The sequence below is a fragment of the Chiloscyllium plagiosum genome, unplaced genomic scaffold, assembly GCF_037043375.1.
Source record: "Chiloscyllium plagiosum isolate Xiang-an unplaced genomic scaffold, Cpla_swu_hap1 HiC_scaffold_28, whole genome shotgun sequence".
Taxonomy (NCBI): domain Eukaryota; kingdom Metazoa; phylum Chordata; class Chondrichthyes; order Orectolobiformes; family Hemiscylliidae; genus Chiloscyllium; species Chiloscyllium plagiosum.
The window spans coordinates 52,105,786-52,129,055 of record NW_028270166.1 but is presented as its reverse complement, the minus strand read 5'-3'; the positions used below and the strand labels follow the sequence as shown (position 1 = coordinate 52,129,055).

The 23,270-nt window shown below is 43.7% G+C and overlaps 1 protein-coding gene across 2 annotated transcripts in view; it reads left to right on the top strand.

Annotated features, from left to right (window-relative positions):
* Positions 1-23,270, top strand: part of plppr3a (phospholipid phosphatase related 3a) — a 286,508-nt gene that overhangs the window by 205,982 nt on the left and 57,256 nt on the right. For both annotated transcript variants that reach the window (XM_087976208.1, XM_043720758.2), the window contains exon 2: positions 9,439-9,561. In XM_087976208.1, coding sequence (XP_087832334.1) covers positions 9,481-9,561 — 81 coding nt within the window. In that variant the 5' untranslated portion in view covers positions 9,439-9,480. The remainder of the gene's footprint in view (positions 1-9,438; positions 9,562-23,270) is intronic.

Here is a 23,270-nt window from a genome sequence, read left to right as displayed (position 1 = left end):
TTTGCCTCAAATATGCTGTCTCATATGGCTGACCAGGAAATCTCTCTTTTTTTCCCTTGTTTTCAATGTACATCAGAAGGTTTTGCAAGTTGAGACTCAATGGGGCGGGGGGAGGTTACAGCCATATTATAAATGATCATCAATTCTGGAGTGGAGCTTGAACCCTGAGCTTTCAGAAGCAGGGGTGTTACTTCCTGTGTGGGATCATGCAGCATTATCTGCTGAACACTAACTGCACTTTCAAAACAGTGGAGTCAAATATACCATCCAGGTCCTCAAAGGGCTCAAGTAGCACCATAGTAATATCCTTATCTCTGGACTAGATGACCCAGGTTGGAATCCCACCTTGAGGTGTGTAATGACATATCTGAACAGGTTGTTAGAAAATATTGACCATCCATGTTCTCTTATGGTTGTTGTCATTGAATCACAGAATTGATATGGTGGAGAAGGACCTGTTTCCACACCGCCTTTTGATTCTCAGCCTTTCTATGAGTTGGAACAGTTTCTCCCTATCCATTCTGTCCAGTGATTTTGAAAACTTCTATCGGATCTCCACTTATTCTTCTCAACTATCAGTCCCAATTTCTCTCAAACTATCCTCCTAACTAAAGTTTCTAATCCATGGAATCATTTCAGTAAAATCACTTATCTAAACCTTACATCAGATCGTGGTTCTGAAGGACTTAATGTTCATGTTACATTGGCTTCACACATTCTTTTGACATCACCCGCAGTCAGTGGATGGAAACGAGATGCTCTACTTTAATATGCAGAGGGAAAACTCCTGAAGGTGCTAATAATTAGAACCATAAAAATGATACAGTACAGAAGGGGGGCATTTAGACCATCTTGCCTGTGCTAACCCAAAAACACCCAGATTCCCTTTCTAATCCCATCTTCCTGCTCGGGGCCCATAGCCCTACAGCTTACAGCACTTGAGGTGCAAATCCAGGTCATTTTTAAGAGTTTAGAGTCTTTGCCTCCACCACCAACTGAGGCAGTGAATTCCAGACACCCACCACCCTCTGTGTAACCTTTTTCTTTACATCCCCTCTAATCCTTCTGCCACTTAGCTTGAACCTCTGACCCTTGGAATGTGGTGACCGGTTGTAGCTGCATCAGTCTTATACTGTTTCATCATTATATCCCTACTTTTGTATTTTATCCCTCTGCAGAAAAAGGAGAGAATTCAATATGCCTTCTTTACAGCCGTGTCTACCTGTACTGCTACTTATAGGGTTCTGTTTGCTTGCACACCGAGATCTCTCATTTCATCTATCCCTCTAATTATGCCTGACCAACTGTAGTTGTACTCATTGCCATCCTTCAGTAAATCTTCCTGTTTAGAAAAAAGTGGCCTCTTCTGCAGATACTTTTCAATGCTATTTGTTCTAATACTAAACACTAAAGAGACTCAAGACAAAGGAGGACTTGCAGCTGTGACTAATTCAAAGAAATCTTACCCGATACCACATGCTGGTAGAGGTGGCAAAACGTATAAGATGCCAGCAGTGATTATGTGGCACATCATTGTTGCATTTTAATGTTGAAAAATATTTTAGGAAGGCATTAACTTCTCCTCAGGGTCTAACTCTTCAATAAATCCACAGATATCTCAAATCTTCAGTGTTGCTTTTGCTTCTTCTGAGTGTTCAGACATCTGTAAGAATAACTGCTGCTGTTGCTGTTTTAGCTGAAAGCTATTTCAGAATCCTCATTCGATATTAACCACCGAAGAGCTGCTATTACTCAATATTGATATCTCACCTCTGCCCAGTGATCAAGAGACCCTTGTTTCACAACAGTCAGCAATTGTGACTCAACAGCAATTCAGCTGAATCAATTCCAGGCAGCTCAGTGTTCCTCTGAATGAACCATCACACTCTCAAAGATTCAAATGGCCTGGCTAAATTAGATCCCGTTCACCAATTCATCCTTGATCCCTGCACCTGCTTATTTTCCTGTGGGGAGCAGGAGGTGGGATTGGAGAGTTAGCACATCAGTGGGTCACAGGCAGCTGCTTTCTGACAGAATCTAATTTCCATTGACGTGTCCAGATCATGGCTCGTAGGCTTTTGGTATTTGACCAAAAGTCTAAAGCCATCAGTGTCATTTGAAAAGGTAAGTATCCATGTGGAGAATTCCAGGTATCACTTTCAGAGAGGCTAGCTGCTTTCTAGGATTGTTAACAGTAGATTATTGTGAGATGTTTAATTTTGGAAAGGCAAATCAGGGAAGGACTACATACACTTAATGGCAGGGTCCCAGGAAGTGTTGCCAAACAAAGACACCTTGGGGTTCAGGCTCATAGTCCTTGAAAGTGGAGTTGCACGTACATAAGACAGTGAAGAAGGCATTTGGTACCCTTGCTATAATTGGTCACTGCACTGAATATAGGAGTTGCAAGGTCATGTTGCGGCTGTACAGGACATTGGTTAGGCCACTGTTGGAATACTGTGATCAATTCTGGTTTTCCTGCTGTATGGAGAAATTTGTTCTGAAAGGGTGCAAAAAAAGACTTAAATGGATGTTGCTGGGGTTAGAGGGTTTGAGCTATGGGGAGAGGTTGAATAGGCTGGGGCTGTTTTCTTTGGATATGAGGGGTGACCTTATAGAGGTTTATGAAATCATGATGGGCATGAATAGGGTGAATAGCGAAGATCTTTTTTTCCCCAGAGTAGAGGAATCCAAAACTAGAGGGCATAGATTTAAGTTGGGAGGGGAAACACATAAAAGAGACATAAAGGACAACTTGTTCACACTGAGCAGGGTGTCCGTGTGTGGAATGAGCTGCCAGAGGAAGTGGTGGAGGCTGGTACAATTACAACATTTAATAATATATAACATGTGTGTATGAATAGAAAGGATTTGGAGGGATATGAGCCAAATGCTGGTGAATGGGAATTAATTTATGTTATCTGATCAGTATGGATGAGTTGGACTGAAAGGTCTATTTCTGTGCTGTACATTCTATGACTGTATTTTGCATAAAAATAAGCTCAGTGGTTCTGTCAAGTAATTATGCATTTCAATCCTATCACTTTCAGTTTCACAAAACTGCCTGAGGGTTATTATTATAAATATCACTTGCCTGACTCCACAAACTCTCATTATTATAGAGTGGGTGGGTTGGGTCAGTAAACTCTGAAACAAAAACAGAAGTTGCGAGTAAAACCAAGCAGGTCTGGCAGCATCTGTGAAGAGAAATCAGAGTTAACGTTTCAGGTCTGGTGACCCTTCCTCACACCCTTTCTCAGTAAACTCAGAATTTGATTGACAGCTCCAATATTTTGTGGGACTGGAAGTATAAATGTGTTTTCACAAGGGTTTATCACCTTCCAACACTTGAAGTATGTTGAATCAATTTTATCAACAAGGTTTATTAGAAATTTAGGAACGGAAGTAGGTTACTTAGATATTGGAACCTCAATAAGATTATGGTTGACCTGGTCATGGTCTCACTCCACCTTCCTGTCTGTACTTCATTATCCATTTCTCACTTGGCATACAGCACTTTATTTTATTTCATTTCACCATGGCACCTGAGATCTGCCCATGGCCAATACTGGGTGAGTTTGCAAGAAGTGTGTAAGATCAAAGGATGCTTTGAGGGAGTTCATGTGTTGACACTAAGATGGCAGAGAGGCTATAAAGTGACATTGGGAATGGGAAAAATGATTCAGGCTGTCATAGAGGATATCAGAGAGATGGGTGAGAGCCTGAAGTAGAGGACGAGGGGCATTAAGGGATAAAGTGCTATTTTGTGGGATTTTGTACAGCTGAGATAAACTTTCTCACTTAATATCACTTATTCTGTTTTCTCTCCCTTGACAACCCAGGACAAAAAAATTAGGACATCTGGCACAAATTCTGCTGTGTAGGGTTAGCATTATAAAGATTTCCCCTGATTCAGGAGTGAAAAATCTAACCCAAAGGTCTCACATAGGATATGCCCCCACCCTTGATCTGAAACCTCATTTTCTGCAGCCCACATGTTTTCTTCCTGTGATAATTTACTGACACCAGCCTGATTGCTATCATGTACTCTCCATTATCCCAAGACCATAATGTACAATCGATCACACGTTCCATGCTGAGTGAGTGGTCTTTTTTTAATTCCTTGCTAGGGTATGTGCTTATGTAGCGAATTCAGCATTAATTGTCCATCCCTAAATAAGAATTGATTGTTGTGAAACTGTCAGAGTTCCTTCTTAGCTGAAAATGTGTTACTGGAAAAGTGCAGCAGGTCAGGCAGCATCCAAGCATGGATGCTGCCTGACCTGCTGCGCTTTTCCAGCAACACATTTTCAGCTCTGATCTCCAGCATCTGCAGTCCTCACTTTCTCCTTGAAGAGTTCCTTCTTAAAATACTGTAGTTCTTTGGGAGCAGGGGCCCATTGTGTAGTTAATGAGGGAAAACATAGAACAGTACAGTACAGGAACATGCCCTTCAACCCATGACATTACACCAAATCTGATACCAAATTCAGTAAATCTCTTCCTCCTGCCCTTGGTCCATATCCCTTCATTCCTTGCATTTTCATGTGCTTATCGAAAAGCTCTTGAAACACCCCTATCGTATCTGCCTCCACCACCACCCCTGGCAGCATGTTCTGAACACCTATCACTCACTGTGTAAAAAAAACTTGCCCCTCACATCTCCTTTGAACTTTCCCCTCTCGCCTTAAAGGCATGCTGCCCAGTATTAGACATTTCAACTCTGGAAAAAGATGTTGACTGTCGACTGTGAATCTCATAATGTATGGACACTTCTATCCCATCTCCCCTCAGGCGTCCTCTGCTCCAGGGAAAACAACCCTAGCTTTTCTAGCCTCTCCTTATAGCTCACACCCCTTAATCCAGGCAGCATCCTGGTAAACCTCTTCTGCACCCTCTCCTAAGCTTCCACATCCTCCAAATACAAGTGGTTCCAGCATTTTGACCCAGTGACAATGAAGAAAGGCTGGATTAAGCCCAAGTCAGCAGTGAGTTGCTTGGAGGGTGATGATGTTCCCATTTATCTGCTGCCTTTAACTTTCTAAGTGGTGGTTGTGGAAGGTGCTGCCTGTTGACCTTTGATGAGTTGTTTGTGCACCATGTGGGTGTAAATATGGCTGCCACTGTACATTGTCAGTGAAGAGAGTAAATGTTACATTAGATACTAGTGTTTTAGCTAGGATGCAGCTGGTTGGAAACAACTTCTCCATATTATTGCCAGAATGTTCTCAATAGTCCTTCAACTATTTACTGATATTGTGTGGAGCAAATCAAATTGGCCGTCTGTGATGTTGGGGACCTCAGGTGGAGTTAGAGTTGGATCATCCACTCAATAGTTCTGGCTGAAGATGCTGCAAATGCTTCAGCCTTGCCTATTGCACTGATGTGCTGGGCTACTCCAGTTTTTGAGGATGAGGTTACCGTGAAACATTCTCCTCCGGTTAGTTCTTTAATTGCCTCCCACCAGTCACCATGGGATGTGTCATGTCTGCAGAGCTTGGATCTGCTCCATTGTCTGGGATCGCTTCTCTCTGTGTGTCAAGTGTTGGTCCAGCTGTATTGATATTCCTGGCAACCTGTATTGTAGGATCACCAGGTTGGCATTTCTCAGTTGTAGGGTTGCCCAGAGCTGCTCTCCTGAATTCTTCATTGCTCCAGGGTAGACCCACGGATTAGAAAGTGATGTAGTGAGGCACGTGCTGCTGCAGCTGCTAATGTCCATCAGCACTTCCTCAAAACCCAGTTTGGTCTGTGAGATATATTCTGAATCTACTCCATTCAGATTCAAAATAGTTAGGGAAGCATAGACTGAGAGAATGGTTGTTTTTATGTTTGGAGGAATGTAGGAATAGGAGTAGTCCATTCCCCCGCTTAAGTCTGTTCCACCATTCTATGAAATCCTGGCTGATCTGTACAGTGGCCTAACCCTATAATCCCTGCCTTTAGCCAATATCTCTTAATAACCTGTCTTAACAACAAAAATCTACCTCAGATTTAAAGTTAACAACTGATTTTGCGTCACGTGTCACTTTTGGAAGACAGCAGCAAACATCTTGTAGGTAGAAGTGCTTCCCATCATCTCTCTTGAATGGTCTGGCCCCAAGTTTTGGACTCTGCCTCCAGTTCTAGACTCTCCAATCAGTGGAAATTGTTTATCTATATCAATACTTTTTTCTTGTTAATATCTTGAAGGCTTCCAGCAGATCACCCTTAAGTTTCTAAATTCTATGAGAAAACAGGCCTAGTTTGTATTCCCTCTCGTCATAATTTAAACCCTGAAGTCCAGGTATCATTCTTGTAAAGTTATGTCTACTCCCTCCAAGGCCAATCTGTCCTTCCTAAGGTGTGGTGCTCAGATCTGCTGACATTACTCCCAGTGGGGTCTGACCAGGGTTTTGTATAATTGTAGCAGTAAGTAGTAGCAGTGAGTTGAGGGGTGCGCAGGTTAAGTTACTATATTTGACATTAGGATTAAATCTCGGCACAACATTGTGGGCCAAAGGGCCTGTTCTGTGCTGTACTTTTCTATGTTCGATGTTCTATGTTATACTCCAGGCCACTAGATACAAAGGCCAGCATTCTGTTCGCTTTCTAAATTATTTTATGACCTATTTGAGAAATATTAAAGATCTATTCACTTGAATCCCCAATTGACTGTGAATATTCACTGTTTTTAACTTCATACAATCTAGAAGCCACACTGATCTATCTATTTTTGGTCCATAGTGGATAACCTCACACATTCTGACACTGAATCCCATCTGTCACAGTTTGCCCATTCGCATAGTCTATCAACATCCCTTTGTTGTTTTGTACTGTAACCTACACTGTCCAAAATACTGTCTGAGTCAAGTAGATTTCTCCCTTTTATTGGTTCTTTCACTACCTACTGAAGTCCACTCCCCTCCAGTCCCCCAACAGAGTCTACCCCATCTCCTTGCTACCCTGAGTGTTTCTTCCAATGTGGAGAATCATTGCTTCGTCCTCCTGAGGAAAGGTGGTAGTCTTGCCCATGTTTAACCTGATGCCATGAGACTTCTTGGGTTGCCACCATCTTCAGTGAGTCTGCCCTACTGATTGGACAGAACACGGACAGGGACAGACTAATCTAGGATGTTAGGTCAGGCTGTTATGTGACTTGGTGTGGTGAAACGGTTAAAAATTATGTCCCAATACATGTGTGAATCTAACCGGAATGGAGGTGTTGCTTAGTCCCGTGTGAATCTTATTACACACCTCCCCGTGTGAATCTTCTTATCTGTATGTAACCAGAATGGAATGTGTTTTTTAGCCTTGCTCTGCTGTTCACATGAATGTTTATATCTGGAAAAGAGTATATCAGCTGGAAAAGTCTCCAGTTCGGTGAGTCTGCTCCGGGGTTGCGTTTAACCGCCGAGCGTGGGTTGTTGGCAACCGCTCTACGAGAACTGACGGCTCCCAGTTCCGGTAACATGTAGAGTGAGTATAAGCCAGACCCGTTGTAAGTATGAGACCTGGTTGTGGCGACGCTGCGGGGAATAGAATGCTCATATTCTAGCAGACTCGCCTCTTGGTCGTTTGTTCTGTGTCAGACTACTCTCCTACGAACCTGACCTTGAGAATTTTTTAAAACATTTTGGCGCTGCGAGCAGGGTCAATCGCAATTGAGGAGAGATTTTGATACAGAACAATGTTTTGGAAAAAGACTAAGAAACCAGAAGAACAAACTGTGGAGGTCCCGACCGTCCCGGGATGGCATGGACCGTGGCATGACGTGGCAGTTTGTTTGAGAAATGGTGGGGGGCGACCGGAGGAACCCCAGGGTCGCTGCTGTCCACCCTTGAGAGGATCCCAGTCCTGCCGAAGAACCCCTTGCCTGGGGTACAGCGGAGGATGTGGGCATGTCCAAAAAGTTGAAGCGGAGTTAACAGAATTGAATGGGATTGAACTGAACTGAACTGAGTGGAACTGAAGTGAATCAAATTGAACGGAACAAAATGGAACTGAGCTAAATTGAATTGAAATGGACGGAACTGAATTGAACACAATTGAATTGAACTGAACTGAGCTGAATTGAACTACACTGAATTGACTGAACTGAAATTAACTGAAACGAATTGAACTGAATTAAGCATAATGTAACACATGTATTGGGCCAAGCAGTGGAATGTGGTGTAAAATTATGTCCCAATACATGTGTGAATCATAATGTAACACATGTATTGGGCCAAGCAGTGGAATGTGGTGAAACGGTTAAAAATTATGTCCCAATACATGTGTGAATCTAACCGGAATGGAGGTGTTGCTTAGTCCCGTGTGAATCTTATTACACACCTCCCCGTGTGAATCTTCTTATCTGTATGTAACCAGAATGGAATGTGTTTTTTAGCCTTGCTCTGCTGTTCACATGAATGTTTATATCTGGAAAAGAGTATATCAGCTGGAAAAGTCTCCAGTTCGGTGAGTCTGCTCCGGGGTTGCGTTTAACCGCCGAGCGTGGGTTGTTGGCAACCGCTCTACGAGAACTGACGGCTCCCAGTTCCGGTAACATGTAGAGTGAGTATAAGCCAGACCCGTTGTAAGTATGAGACCTGGTTGTGGCGACGCTGCGGGGAATAGAATGCTCATATTCTAGCAGACTCGCCTCTTGGTCGTTTGTTCTGTGTCAGACTACTCTCCTACGAACCTGACCTTGAGAATTTTTTAAAACACTTGGCCATCACTGAAAGACCATAAGACTAGGAGCAGAAATAGGCCTTTGAACCCATCAGGTCCTGCTCTGCCATTCAATGAGATCATGGCAGATCTGAACCGTTAATGCCATTATCCGACACAACCAATTATACCTTCAGTCCCCAGATACTAGTGAAGTGAATAGGACAGTGTGTTGTCTCTGGTGGTTGGTAGTCTGTCTGGTGTCAATCTTCTATTAATTTGCAATGATTTGCTGTGCATAGGTTGCTTGATAGACCTTTCCCAGGCCATTAAGAGTCAGCCATGCATTACGTGGCTTCATACACACCACATGGACTGGACAAAGATGGCAGATTTCTTCTGCTGAGGGATATTTGTTATCCAGATCGGTTCTTTCAAGGATCCAGTAGCTTCATGGTCACTATTACACTAGCAATTTATTCCTGAATTGAAATTCCACAAGTTGAATTTGGAAGTTGGGTGGGATTTGAACCTGTTTGATGGAGCACTTCCGTAATGCTAACAATCTCCAAAACTGTCCTGCATTGAATGACTGATCTTTGCACTGTACTGTGATTTGACCTGCAATTTACAATTAAGTCCTGTTATTTGTGATTTGCGGTGATTAGCAGACATGCTACAATGATTAGTGTCTGCATTATTTGGTTTATTCACACAGAACACGCATGGCATTACATAGCAGGCATGGCCACATTAACTGTTAGAATGGAATTGAAGTAACTATTCTTTCTTTCTCTTTGACAGAACATGTAATTTGGCCTTTATCTTGTGACTGAAAGCATCAGAATGATCTCTGCGAAGGACATGCAGAAGAAGAAGCTCTCAAAAGACAGCATGACCTTACTTCCTTGTTTCTACTTTGTCGAGGTGAGTCATGTGACTGTGCAGTATGTTGCAAGCAAGCACTGCTAAATGTACCTGAATTGAACAGGAAAGAGCAGAAAGATTCTGACTGATTCCTGTTCAATCCCAGTATGCAAGGTCCCCATTGCATCTGTCTGTGTTTTACAATTGGTGCGTTATACATCATATTTTTTCTATAAAAGTATTTCCTCAGCCTGGTAACATTCACATTGCACTCCAGCCCAGGCTACTTTTCCTCCAGCAGACATTCAAAAGAAAGAGTGACTTAATGCAGTATCCTTCATAACCTTTGGGTGCCCAGCAAACCAATTACTTTCAAACTGTAGCTGCTGTTGTATTGTCAGGAAATAAGGTGCACAGCAGGATCCCACAAACAACAACAAGACAATGAGAAGAGAATCAGTTTTTAAGAATGTTGCTTAAGGAATGTTGCGAAAGTTCGGTGGTGCAAGAGGGATAATTCCCCTTGTCTTCTTTTTTTGTCAGAATTGGGAATGGTTCATGTTCTCCAGAGAAACTATCTACCTTAATGTCTAGCCTCTGACAGTGCAGTACTCCCTCAGTACTGCATTACTGTATCAGCCTGGCTTGATTCTTCACAGTGAAACTTCTGACTCAGAAAATTATGAACCACCAGATGAAGTACAGCCACCACTTCTCAACTGTGTAGACCGTATTGTAATCTAAAAGCAGCTCACATGTTCCACAGAATTAGATCCGAGTCCATTATGTAGAAACAGGCCATTCAGTTCTTATTGGCTTTCTTGACCTTGCCGATCCAACATGCACACCTCCCATTTTAACTGTGCTTTAGTTAGGCAAATATCTGACACTTAAGACAAAAAGGGAAGGATTAGGTTCAATTAACCCAATTTGATGATGAATGAGGGGTCAGTTGGTCCAAGGCAATGACATTTGCAAGCTATGGCTTCCGTGTAAGTGAAGTAGGGTTTCCTGACAGTGAATAATGATGATAAGAACCTACTCCATTATTCAATGAAAGAGATTGATGTAACAGCTCAGGATTGTGTAGCTTCCCCATCTCTCAAGAGCTGTTACAGTTAATGGATAAAATCATGGCCCAGCCAGCTGTTATAGAGTCATAGAGTCACACAGCATGGTCACAGACCCGTCTGTCCAACTACCTACATGCCAGCCATGTTGCCAAACTAAACAAGTCGCACTTCCCTATATTTGGCCCATACCCCTCCAGACCTTTCCCCTTCATGTACTTATCCAAATGTCTTTTAAATGTTGTCACTATAACTGCATCCACCACTTCCTCTGGCAGTTCATTCCACACACGAACAACTCTCTGTCAGAAAAAAATTGCCCTTATGTCCTTTTAAAACTTTCTCCTCTCACCTTAAAAATATGACCCCTCATTTTGGACTCCGCCACCCCAGGGAAAGGACCCTTGCTAGTCACCTTATCTATGCCCCCCCAAGATGTTATAAACCTCTATAAGGTCACCCCTCAACCTCCAGTGAAAAACATCCCAACCATCCAGCCTATTTTTAAAACTCAAACCCTCCATTCCCTGCAACATCCTGGTAAATCTTTACCGAACCCTTTCCAATTTAATAATATCCTTCCTGAAGCAGAGTGACCAGGACTGGACACAGTACTCCAGAAGAAGCCTCACCAATGTCCAGTGCAATCTCAACATGAGGTCCCAACTCCTGTACTCAGGTCTGAGCCATGAAGGAGAGCATGCTAAATGCTGTCTGTACCACCCTGTCTACCTGCGATTGAACCCTACAGATTCTTCGGCAACTTGAGCAGAGTCTCGGCTGTCTGTCCTTGATCCTCACAAGCTGGCATTGATTAAGACTGAAAAGATGGTAGGCTGCTTGGTAATTACAGATCATAGAATCCCTACAGTGTGGAAGCAAGCCCTTTGGCCCAATAAGCCCACACCGACCCTCCAAAGAGAATCTCACCCAAACCCCTTGACTTTACATTTACCCCTCATTAAATCAACTAATCTGCACATCTTTGGATTGTGGGAGGAAACTGCAGCACTCAGAGGAAACCCGCACAGACTCAGGGAGAATGTGCAAACTCCACACAGGCAGTCGCCCGAGGCTGGAATAGAACCCGAGTCCCTGGCGCTGTGAGGCAGCAGTGCTAACCACTAAGCCACCATGCTGCTCTGGAATAATTCGCAACTTGGTCAACCCAAGAGCTGTCATCAGGTAAACTTTCCTTAACTCGGAGTCCTGGTCCATTACTTGGAAAAGCAACAGTGTCTTGCCCAGCTAAAAATATGGACCACTAAGAATGCTAAATTGGGGGAAGGCCAACTATATCAAAATTTGGCAGGAGCTGGGGAATCTAGATAGGGAGCAGCTGTTTGAAGGTAAATCCACATTCAATATGTGGGAGGGTTTTAAAGAGATGTTGGTTAGAGTTCCAGAGAGATATGTTGCTGTGAAAATGAGGGATAGAAATGGCAAGATTAGGGAACCAAGGATGACAGGTGAAATTGTGAGACTAGCTAAGAGGAAAAGGAAGCACGTGTAAAGTCTAGACGACTGAAGCTTTTTATTCATATATAAGGAGAAAGAGGCAACTAGAGAAAGGGTTCGCCCACTCAAGAACAATGGTGGAGAATTATGCGTGGAGTCAGAGAAAATGGGTGACATTCTTAACGAGTACTTTACATCGGTATTCACCAAGGAGAGGGACATGGTGGATGTTGAGGTTAGGGATAGATCTTTGAGTACTCTAGGTCAAGTTGGCATAAGGAGGGAGGAAGTTGGGTATTCTAAAAGGCATTAAGGTGAACAAGTCCCCAGGTCCGGATGGGATCAATCCCAGGTTACTGAGGGAAGTGAGAGAGGAAATAGCTGGGGCCTTAACAGATATTTTTGCAGTATCCTTGAACACGGGTGAGGACCCGGAGGACTGGAGAATTGCTAATGTTGCCCCCTTGTTTAAGAAGGGTAGCAGGGATACTCCAGGTAATTATAGACTGGTGAGCCTGACATCAGTGATAGGGAAGCTGCTGGAGAAGATACAGTCCCATTTGGAAGAAAATGGGCTTAACAGTGATAGGCAGCATGATTTTGGGCAGGGAAGGTCATCTCTTACAAACTTAATAGAATTCTTTGAGGTGACAAAGTTGATTGATGAGGGAAGGGATGTAGATGTCCTATATATGGACTTCAGTAAGGTGTTTCCCGTAGTTGGCTGATGGAGAAAATGAAGTCGCAGTTGTTCTAGCTAGATAGATAGAGAACTGGCTGGGGAACAAGAGATAGAGAGCAGTAGTGGAAGGGAGCTTCTCAAAATGGAGACCTGTGACCAGTGGTGTTCCACAGGGGCCCATGCTGGGACCACTGCTCTTTGTGGCATACATAAATGATTTGGAGGAAGGCATAGGTTGCCTGATTAGCAAGTTTGCAGATAACACTAAGATTGGTGGAGTAGCAGGTAGTGAAGAGGACTGTCAGAGAATACAGCAGAATATAGATAGATTGGAGAGTTGGGCAGAGAAATGGCAAATTGAGTTCAATCTGGACAAATGCGAGGTGGTACATTTTGGATGGTCCAATTCAAGAGTGAACTATACAGTAAGTGGAAAAGCCCTGGGGAAAACTAATATACAGAGAGATCTGGGTGTTCAGGTCCATTGTTCCCTGAAGGTGGCAACACATGTCAATAGAGTGGTCAAGAAGGCATGTGGCATGGTTTCCTTCACTGGACAAGAGTTGGCAGGTCACGTTCCAGTTGTATAAGACTTTGGTTCAGCCACATTTGGAATACTGCATGCAATTCTGGTCGCCACATTACCAAAACGAGGTGGATGCTTTGGAGAGGATGCAAAAGAGGTTCTCCAGTATGTTGCTGGTATGGAGGGTGCTAACTATGAGAGAGAGGTTGAGTAGATTAAGATTATTTTCACTGAAAAGATGGAGGTTGAGGGGGGACCTGATTGTGGTCTACAAAATCATGAGAGATGTAGACAGGCTGGATAGCAAGAAACTTTTTCCCAGAGTGGGGACTCAATTAGTAGAAGTCACGAGTTCAAAGTGAAAGGGGAAAACTTCTCAAATTATGTAGATTCAGATTTAGGTTTTATTGTCATGTGTACTCAAGTGCGGGGCACAGAGTACAGTGAAGAATGTATAACGTTGCCACACATGGTGTTACGTTAGGTACAGAGTACCTCAGTACAAAAACTTGCTTACAGAAGCCTTTCCCCTTGGCTACCCCCCTCCCCCAGTCTCCATTGACTAAAGATCTGAAGATCATCATTCGCACAATGAGCCCTTTAATGCCAACTTGAGGACTTCAATTGGCATCTAGTGGCTTTGACTATCATAAGCCTTCTCCGAATGAGATGAACTAGTCTTGGCTTGTTCAATCTTTCCTCGTGCATTGAACTTCTCAATCCTGCTGTCATCCCAGTTAATCTGTTCTGCCCTTCCCCCATGATTCCACAGCATTTTCACAATATGGAGACCAAAACCGTTCCAGTTCTAAGTGTTCAAAGGTCTAAAATTGATATAACTTCAGTGTTTGTTCAGTTCTAACCCTCTGAACTAAACCTCCATGTTATAATCAAGAAAATCAGTTGTTAAAAAATGGAACTGAAGCCGATATTTATACATTTTTATAAGATTGATTTACAGTTTCATTTTGCAAGCATATACCTCCTGACCTGATAAGATCATAGAATCCCTACAATGTGGAGGCAGGCCGTTCAGCCCAATAAGTCCACACCAACCCTCCAAACAGCATCCCAACCAGACCCACCACCTCTACCTTAACCCTGCATTTTCCATGCCTAACACACCTAGCCTGCACATCCCTTGACACTATGGGCAATTTAGTATGGTCAATCCACATAACCTGCACATCTTTGGACTGTTTGAGGAAACCAGATAACCCAGAGGAAACCCGTGCAGACACTGGGAGAATGTGCAAACTCTGCATAGACAGTCGCCTGAGGGTGAAATCAAACCCAGATCCCTGGTGCTGTGCTAACCACTAAGTCACTCTGCCTCCCAATAACTATAGTGTCGGTCTGTGTCCACTTACAGGACATGATGGTTGGCATTGCATGCTTAAAGACATGCTGCCATCAATTTTACTGCATCATGGCCACACATCCCATGAAAGAATCTTTCTTTTTAAAAAATCCAGTTAAAGTTCACATTTCCTTCTCTTTGTCAGATGTTGCAGCATCTGTCTGTGATTGCTGAGTATAATTGAGGATAAGAGAAACGCTCACTGAATAGAATTGCTCATTTAAAGTTATTCCTGAGCCATTCTGCTTGATAACTGAACCAATACATTCAAAAGCCCCATAAACCTGGCTCCAATTTTATGTTCAACTCTGATCTAATGAATAAAACATTTCTCATTCTGCAGTCCTACCCAATTTAAAGAAAAGCATCAAGTTGCACAGATGTCTTTCTTTATAGAGTCATAGAGTCATACAGAATGGAAACAGACCCTTCAGTCCAACCAGTCCATGCTGAACATAATCCCAAACTAAACTAGTCCCACCTGCCTGCTCCAGTCTCATATCGCTCCAAACATTTTCTATTCATGTTTCTATTCAAATGTCTGGTAAATGTTATCATTGTAACCTATTCCACCACTTCTCCAGGAAGTTCCTTCCACACGCGAACCACCCTCTGTGTAAAAATATTGCCTTCTATGTCTTTTTTAAATCTTACTCCTCTCACCTTAAAAATGTGTCATGTAGTCTTGAAGTCTCCCATTCTCGGGAAAAAATAACTACCATTAACTAAATCTATACTTCTCATTATATTATAAACTTCTATAAGGTCACCTTTCAACCTCTTATACTCCAGTTAAAAAAGTCCCAGATTAGAGTGGTGCTGGAAAAGCACAGCAGGTCAGGCAGCATCCGAGGAGCAGGAAAATCGACGTTTTGGGCAGGAGATTTTCCAGCACCACTCTAATCTTGACTCAGATCTCCAGCATCTGCAGTCCTCACTTTCGCCTAGTTGAAAAAGGTCTCAGCCTATCCAGCCTTTCTTTATAACTCAAACCTTCAATACCCAGCAACATCCTGGTAAATCTCTTCTTAACCTTCTCAAGTTTAATAATATCCTTTGTACAATGGGGCAACCAGAACTACATACAGTACTCCAGAAGGGGCCTCACCAATGTCCTGTACAATCTTAACATGGCTTCCCAACTCCTATACTCAAAAGACTGAGCGATGAAAGCAAGCATGTGAAACGCCTTTTTAACCATCCTGTCGATATGTGACACAAACTTCAAAGAATTATGTACCCGAACCCCAGGTCCCTCTGTTCTACAACACTACCCAAGGCCCTACCATTAATTGTATAAGCCCTATTAATGTTTGTTGTACCAAATTGCAATACCTCGCATTTATCCAGATTGAACTCCATCTGCCATTTTTCAGCACATTGACCCATTTGATTAACGTTCTTTTATCATACCACTAAAACATCGCAGGATCTCCTTTACTCATTTTCAACAAAACAAATTAAAAAAATCACAGGACCCTGGAAGCAATCCATAGTCACATTTGGTCAGTTTGCACAACTTTCTTTTTCTCTTTGGCTTTGTTTTAACTTGTCATTCCTTTTCAGAAATATATTTTATTTGAAAACTCTCAGTCTGGAAAAAGTGTTTTTGTTTTGTTTTGCATAATCCCCTGAATGTGTGGCCAAAAGATTTTAGAGATTCCACTGTAAGATGTGCAACCCCACTTGTTTTTACAAAGTTCAAGCAAATTGCTTTGCTTTTGCCATGACTCCCATCTGCACGTAGTTTTCCATTACTGATGACACCGAGCTGGTGTCCTGTTAATGTGGCCCCTCAGAATAAACCCCATATTCTCTTTAACTATCTAATTCCCTGGTACAGCCCTGATTAATTTGTTTACTGGCAGCCAGTGAAATCATCACAGTCCTGAGGACCTCTGCTTCCTGTCCTATTTCAAATCTGCTATGTAGCCTTTACTTCATTGTCTAATCTATTAGAATGATTGCCTTTGCTTGCACTTTTATGTATGATGGGTTTCTAGATCAAGTGAGAACTTCACAGAATCAGGGTTTATAGAATCTAGGCCAGAAGACATTCATTTCACTTCCATTGTCTCTTTTCACATCTGCTGCCTCCTTGGGCAGATACTTTGCTCTGAAAAATAGCTTCCTATTAACTGCTCCCTATGCATTGCTGGGTTTCCGTGCCTATTATTGCTGTTCTGTCTCTGCCTTCTGTCTCTGCCTTCTGCTTTCATCCTCATGCTACCTGTCTTCAGCCTTCCATTGGATTCACATCTATCCGGTATCTAGTCCATTTTGAGATTTGGCACTTACTCTTTGTCTCCACCAAATGTTCTATTTCCTCCATGAAGTCTATTCCATGATCATGGCTATTATCCCAGGAATTCTTTCAAGACAGCACTTGATCCAATATTGTTCTCCTTTATGTGAACAGACAGTTAGAACCATTCCTGAAGAAGGGCTTATGCCCGAAACGTCGATTCTCCTGTTCCCTGGATGCTGCCTGACCTGCTGCGCTTTTCCAGCAACACATTTCCAGCTCTGATCTCCAGCATCTGCAGACCTCACTTTCTCCTCAAAGATTTCAACCTACTGCGAATCCTCTTACAAGGATGCCTTCCTTGAAGAAGCTCTCTTCCTCCCTCTACAAAGACTTCAGTGAGTCCCTCTCTCACTGCACCCCCCAGGTCATCTCCTCTGCCATTCCTGAAGAAGGGCTTATGCCCGAAACGTCGATTCTCCTGTTCCCTGGATGCTGCCTAACCTGCTGCACTTTTCCAGCAACACATTTCCAATTTAGAACCAATCACCTATCCATGTGAGAATCCTTACCATATGAATGGATCAGGGAACATCATCAGTTTTTAATACGTCTAATTAAAATGCATCGAGAGTGTGGTGCTGGAAGGGCGTAAGCCCTTCATCAGGAATGAGGCTTGTGGGCCGGGGGCTGAGAGATAAATGGGAGACGGTTGGGGCTGGGGTAAAATAGCTGGAAATGTGATAGGTAGATGAAGGTAAGTCAGAGAGGAGTTGAGTGGATAGGTGGGAAAGAAGATGGATAGGTCAAGAAGGTGGTGCTGAGTTGAAGGCTTGGGACTGTGATAAGGTAGAGGGTGGGGAAATGAGGAAACTTGGTGAAATCCACATTGATGCCGTGTGGTTGCAGGGTCCCAAGGTGGAAGATGAGGTGTTCTTCCTCCAGGCTATGGTTTGGTGATGGAGGAGGCTCAGGACCTGCATGTTCTTGGTGGAGTGGGAGGAAAGAGTTAATGTGTTCAGCCATAGAACAGTGGAGTTGGTTGGTGTGGGTGTCCCAGACATGTTTTCTGAAACGATCCGCAAGTTGGCGTCTTGTCTTCCCAATGTAGGGGAGACCACACCGAGAACAGCAGATACAGTAGAATCATTGAATCCCTACAATTTGGCCCAACAAATCTACACCGATGGAAGAGTAACCGACCCAGACCTGTTCCCCCACCCTTTATTTACTTCTGACTAATGCATCTAACCTACACATCCCTAAATACTATGGACAATTTAGTGGGGCCAATTCACCTAACCTGCATAGGTTTGGATTGTGAGAGGAAACCGGAGCACCCAGAGGAAACTCATGCAGACACGGGGAGAATGTGCAAACTCCACACAGACAGTCTGGCATTGTGAGGCAGCAGTGCTAACCACTGAGTCACAGTAGATGACTCAGTGGAAGTGCAGGTAAATCTGGAAGGATCCTTTGGGGGCTTGGTGAGGGGGAGATGTGGGCACAGGTTTTGCACTTCCTGCGGTAACAGGAGGAGGTTCCGGAGTGGAGGGTCGGTTGGTGGGAGACATGGACCTAACAAGGGAGTCTCATAGGGAATGGTCTCTCCGGAACACAGATAGCAGTGAGAGGGGAATATATCCCTGGTGTAGAGTCTGTTTGTAGGTGGTGTAAATGCAGAGAATACAATGCATCATCCTCCGAGGGATAAATCCCACCAGGGATATGTTTCCCTCTGCACCCCTATCTGTGTTCCGGAGAGACTCCCTTGTTAGGTCCACGCCTCCCACCATCCCACTATCCACTTCCAGCATCTTCCCCTGCCACCGCACGAAGTGCAAAGCCTGTGCCCAGACCTCCTCACCCCCCCCCACCTCCGTCCAAGACCCCAAAGGATCCTTCCACATCGGACTGAGATTTACCCGTAGCTCCACACATGTCATCTACTTGCCCACTGCTTTCGATGTGGTCTCCTCTACATGGGGGAGCCAGGACGCCAACTTGCGGAATGTTTCAGAGAACATCTCTGGGACACATGCACTAAACGACCCCACCATCCAGTGGCCGAACACTTCAACTCCTTTTCCCACTCTGCCAAGGACATGCAAGTTCTGGGCCGCCTCCTCCGCCAAATTCCAGCCACCGGACACCTGGGGGAAGAATGCCTCATCTTCCGCCCTGTGACTCTCCAACTACATGGGAGCAATGTAGATTTCACCTGTTCCCTCATTTCCCCTTCCCCCACCTTATCCCAGATCCAGCCCTCCAGTTTGGCATCGCCCTCTTGAACTGTCCAACCTGTCCATCTCCCTTCCCACCTATCCGCTCCATAATCCTCTCTGACCTATCACCTTCACTCCCCATCTTTGTCTACTTATCGCATTTCCAGCTACCTCCCCCCAGCCCCACCCCGTCCCATTTATCTCTCAGCCCCTGTGGGATACCCCCTTATTCCTAATGAAGTGCTTACGCCCGAAACGTCGGCTCTCCTGCTCCTCAGATGCTGCCTGACCTGCTGTGTTTTTCCAGCACCACACTCTTCAACTCTGATCTCCAACAAATGCAGTCCTCACGTTCTCCTATGAGAATATGACTGACCACTCGTTATCAGCAAACACAGACATCAGAACAGTGAACAATGTAGATTCTGTTCCTTAATTAATACTATTTACTTACAAGATACTCCAACCTCTAAATTTTATCTTTGTCCACATAAAATTAGAACCATAGAAAATGTGTGTGTGTCTCACTGTGTCTCTCTCTCTCTCTCTCTCTCTCTCTCCCCCTCTCTGTGTCTGTGTCCTCCACACGTCCTACACTATAAACCTTCCTACGTTCCGAAACTTAGTTTTATGAGTTCTAACTATTTCCACACGTCTATTGCACAACACTTTAGCAAATACTTTCTAGGATGTGAAAGCAAACTACATCAACCCTCCACAACATGCTAATTAAAAATGGAAACAAATTAGTTATCTGCAATGTGCCCTTTACAAAACCGCGCTGGTTTCCTTAATCGCCTTTCCTTTAGCAAGGTGACTATTCCTTTAGTTTATTGTTAATTTACTGATCGTGTGTAGCATGTAGTTGCTTAGCTTAACTTTATACATTGATTTTGAACCAGAAGTTAACAATAGACAGTAGACAATAGGTGCAGGAGTAGGCCATTCTGCCCTTCAAGCCAGCACCACCATTCATTATGATCATGGCTGATCATCCTCACTCAGAATCCTGTTCCTGCCTGATCCCCACAACCCTTGATTCCACTATCCTTAAGAGCTCTATCCAACTCTTTCTTGAAAGTATCCAGAGACTTGGCCTCCACAGCCTTCTGGGGCAGAGCGTTCCACACACTCACCACTCTCTGGGTGAAGCAGTTTCTCCTCAACTCTGTTCTAAATGGCCTACCCTTATTTTTAAACTGTGTCCTCTGGTTCGGGACTCACCCATCAGTGGAAACGTGCTTCCTGCCTCCAGAGTGTCCAATCTTTTAATAATCTTATACATCTCAATCAGATCCCCTCTTAGCCTTCTAAACTCAAGGATATACAAGCCCAGTCGCTCCAATCTCTCAACGTAAGATAGTCCCACCATTCTGGGAATTACAACTACAGCCCTTTGTCACTGTCCCTGAATCTGAGGGCTGGAAAATTAGAGTGTTCCCCTTTGATTTCACTTCCTTCCATGTTCTACTCAGATCTGGTTCCTTTTTAAAATGTATTTTTAGAGATGTGGGTGCCATTGGAAATGCCAGTGTTTATTGAGTTAAAAATCACGCAACACCAAGTTTTAGTCCAATAGCTTTATTTGGAAGTACAAGCTTTTGGAGCGCTGCTCCTTCATCGGGTAACTGGTGGAGCAGGACTATGGGATTCAGAATTTATTAAAAAAGATCCAAGGGTCATACAACTGATGCAATATATTGAACAAACCTAGATTGCTGTTAAGTCTGTAAACACTTAAAATGGGGTTGCAGATTTCAATTCATTAATATGTAAGTCCCAGAGCTTCTTTCAAGACACCATTCCTGAGATAATTTAAGGTTTATATAAAAATATGTGACATGTCAGCTCAGACAATGCGTTAAAAGTGTGAGTCTGTCTCAAACGCTAAGTCGGGATACACTTCAGTGATAAAGGACATTCATCCTCGGATCTTCGGGTGACCATCCTCCAAGACTTTGGGATATGTAACAAAGCAGAGTCACCAAGCAGAGACTGCTAGCCAAGTTTAGTACCCCATAAGTCAAGAGTGTGGTGCTGGAAAAGCATGGCAGGTCAGGCAGCATCCGAGGAGCAGGAGAAGCGATGTTTCGGACATAAGTCCTTCATCATACATAAAATGTATCCATAAATGTAATTCACCCCATAAACTTACATGGTGTGTGTTTGTGTGGATATGTGAAAGTATGTGTGTGTGTGTGCGTATGTGAGAAAGAGGGAGTGTGTGTGTTTGAGTGTGACAGGGGAAATACCTGTGAGAGGGTATACATGTGAGTGTGTGTGTCTGAGAGGTTGTGTAAGAGAGTGAGTCTGTGTGTGTGTAATTGTGATCATGTGTGCTTGTATGTAAGTGTATGTGTATGAGTGAAAAATGTAGTGGTAGTGTGACATGAACCCAAGATCCCGGTTGAGGCCATCCTTATGGGTACCAAATGGCTGATAGCCTCTGCTTGGCGACTCTGCATTGTTGCCTGTCCTGAAGTCTGGTGGAGCATGGTCACCCAAAGATCTGAGTCTGAATGTCCTATACCTTTGAAATCTTCCTCGACTGAAAGGGAACATCCCTGTCTAGCGGTTGTTGCACGGTGTCCATTCGTGTGTTATTATAGCATCTGCTTGATCTCGCCAATGTACTAAGCCTCGGGGCATCCTTACCTGCAGCGTATGAGATAGACAAGGTTGGCTGAGTCACTCGTGTGACTCGAAGAGACACACGCTCACATTCACACCCTCTCAAAGGTACATGCTCTGTCACACTTGCATGCGCACTCTATCAAGCACACACACACACTCTCGAACTCTCTCCTCTCCCACTCATGATTCAGCCAACCTTGTCTATCTCATACACTGCAGGCAAGGATGCCCTGAGGCATGGCATATTGGCAAGACCAAATAGACGCTATGACAACGGATGAATGGACATTCCACAACAATCACCAGGCAGGAGTGTTCTCTCAAAGTCAGGGAACATTTCAGCGATCAGGGACATTTGGCCTCGGATCTTCAGTTGACCATCCTCCAAGGTGGACTTCGGGATACGCAACAACGCAGAGTCACCGAGCGGAGGCTGATAGTCAAGATCAGTACCCCATGGGTCGAGAGTGTGATGCTGGAAAAGCACAGCTTTTCCAGCATCACACTCTTGACTCTGATCTCCAGCATCTGCACTCCTCACTTTCTTCTCACTACCCCATGAGGATGGTCTCAACATGGATCTTGGTGTCATGCCACACTACAAGTGACCCCACTACACTATACACTGTCAAACACACACACACCATCCCCCCCACACTTGCATGTGCACCCTCTCGCAGGTATATACTCAGTCACACACACACTTACTCACTCTCTTTCTTTCTCTCTCTCTCTCTCTCTCTTTCCCTCTCTCCCCTAAACACACACACTCTCACTCTGTCTCTCTCTCATACTCTCACACACATATATGTCTATGGGGTGAATTTGCATTTGCAGATACATTTATTTTGTTCAAAAAAGCACAAAATTGCAGGCAGTCAGTCCATGTGACATTTTCTCAATTCCTATTTTGGAAATCGAACCAGTCTGACACAAGGTTAGGATACAGACAGACTCTAACCTCACATTGTCTGAGCTGAGATGTCACTTTTTTTATAACACCTTAAGTTATCTCATGAATGTAATTTGAAAGAAGTTCTAGGATTTACATATTAATGAATCGAAACCTGCAACCCCATTCTAAGTGATTACAGACTTAACCGCAATCGAGGTTTGTTCAACATGTCTCATCAGTTGTATGACACTTTGATCTTTTATCATAAAATATATGATCCTGCCCTATTAGCTACCTGACGAAGGACTCTGAATATTTGTACTTCTAAATAAACCTGTTGGGCGATAACTTGGTGTTGTGTGATTTTTTAAACTTTGTCCACCCCAGTCCAACACTGGCACCTCCACATCATAATATTTATTGAATAATTCTCGCCATCACAGCGGCATGTAAGAGTCAGTCACGTTGCTGTGGCTCCAACCAGCAGGTTTGCTTTATGAAAAGACATTAGTGAACCAGATGGATTTTAAACAACAATCTGCTCATTAGTACAAGGAGGAGCTTTCAATTCCGTCTTTTTATTAATTGAATTGCAATGCAATGGTGAAATGTGATCCCTAATCTCCAGGGTATTGTCCTGGGCTATTTGAACTACTCACCTAGTGATATCACCA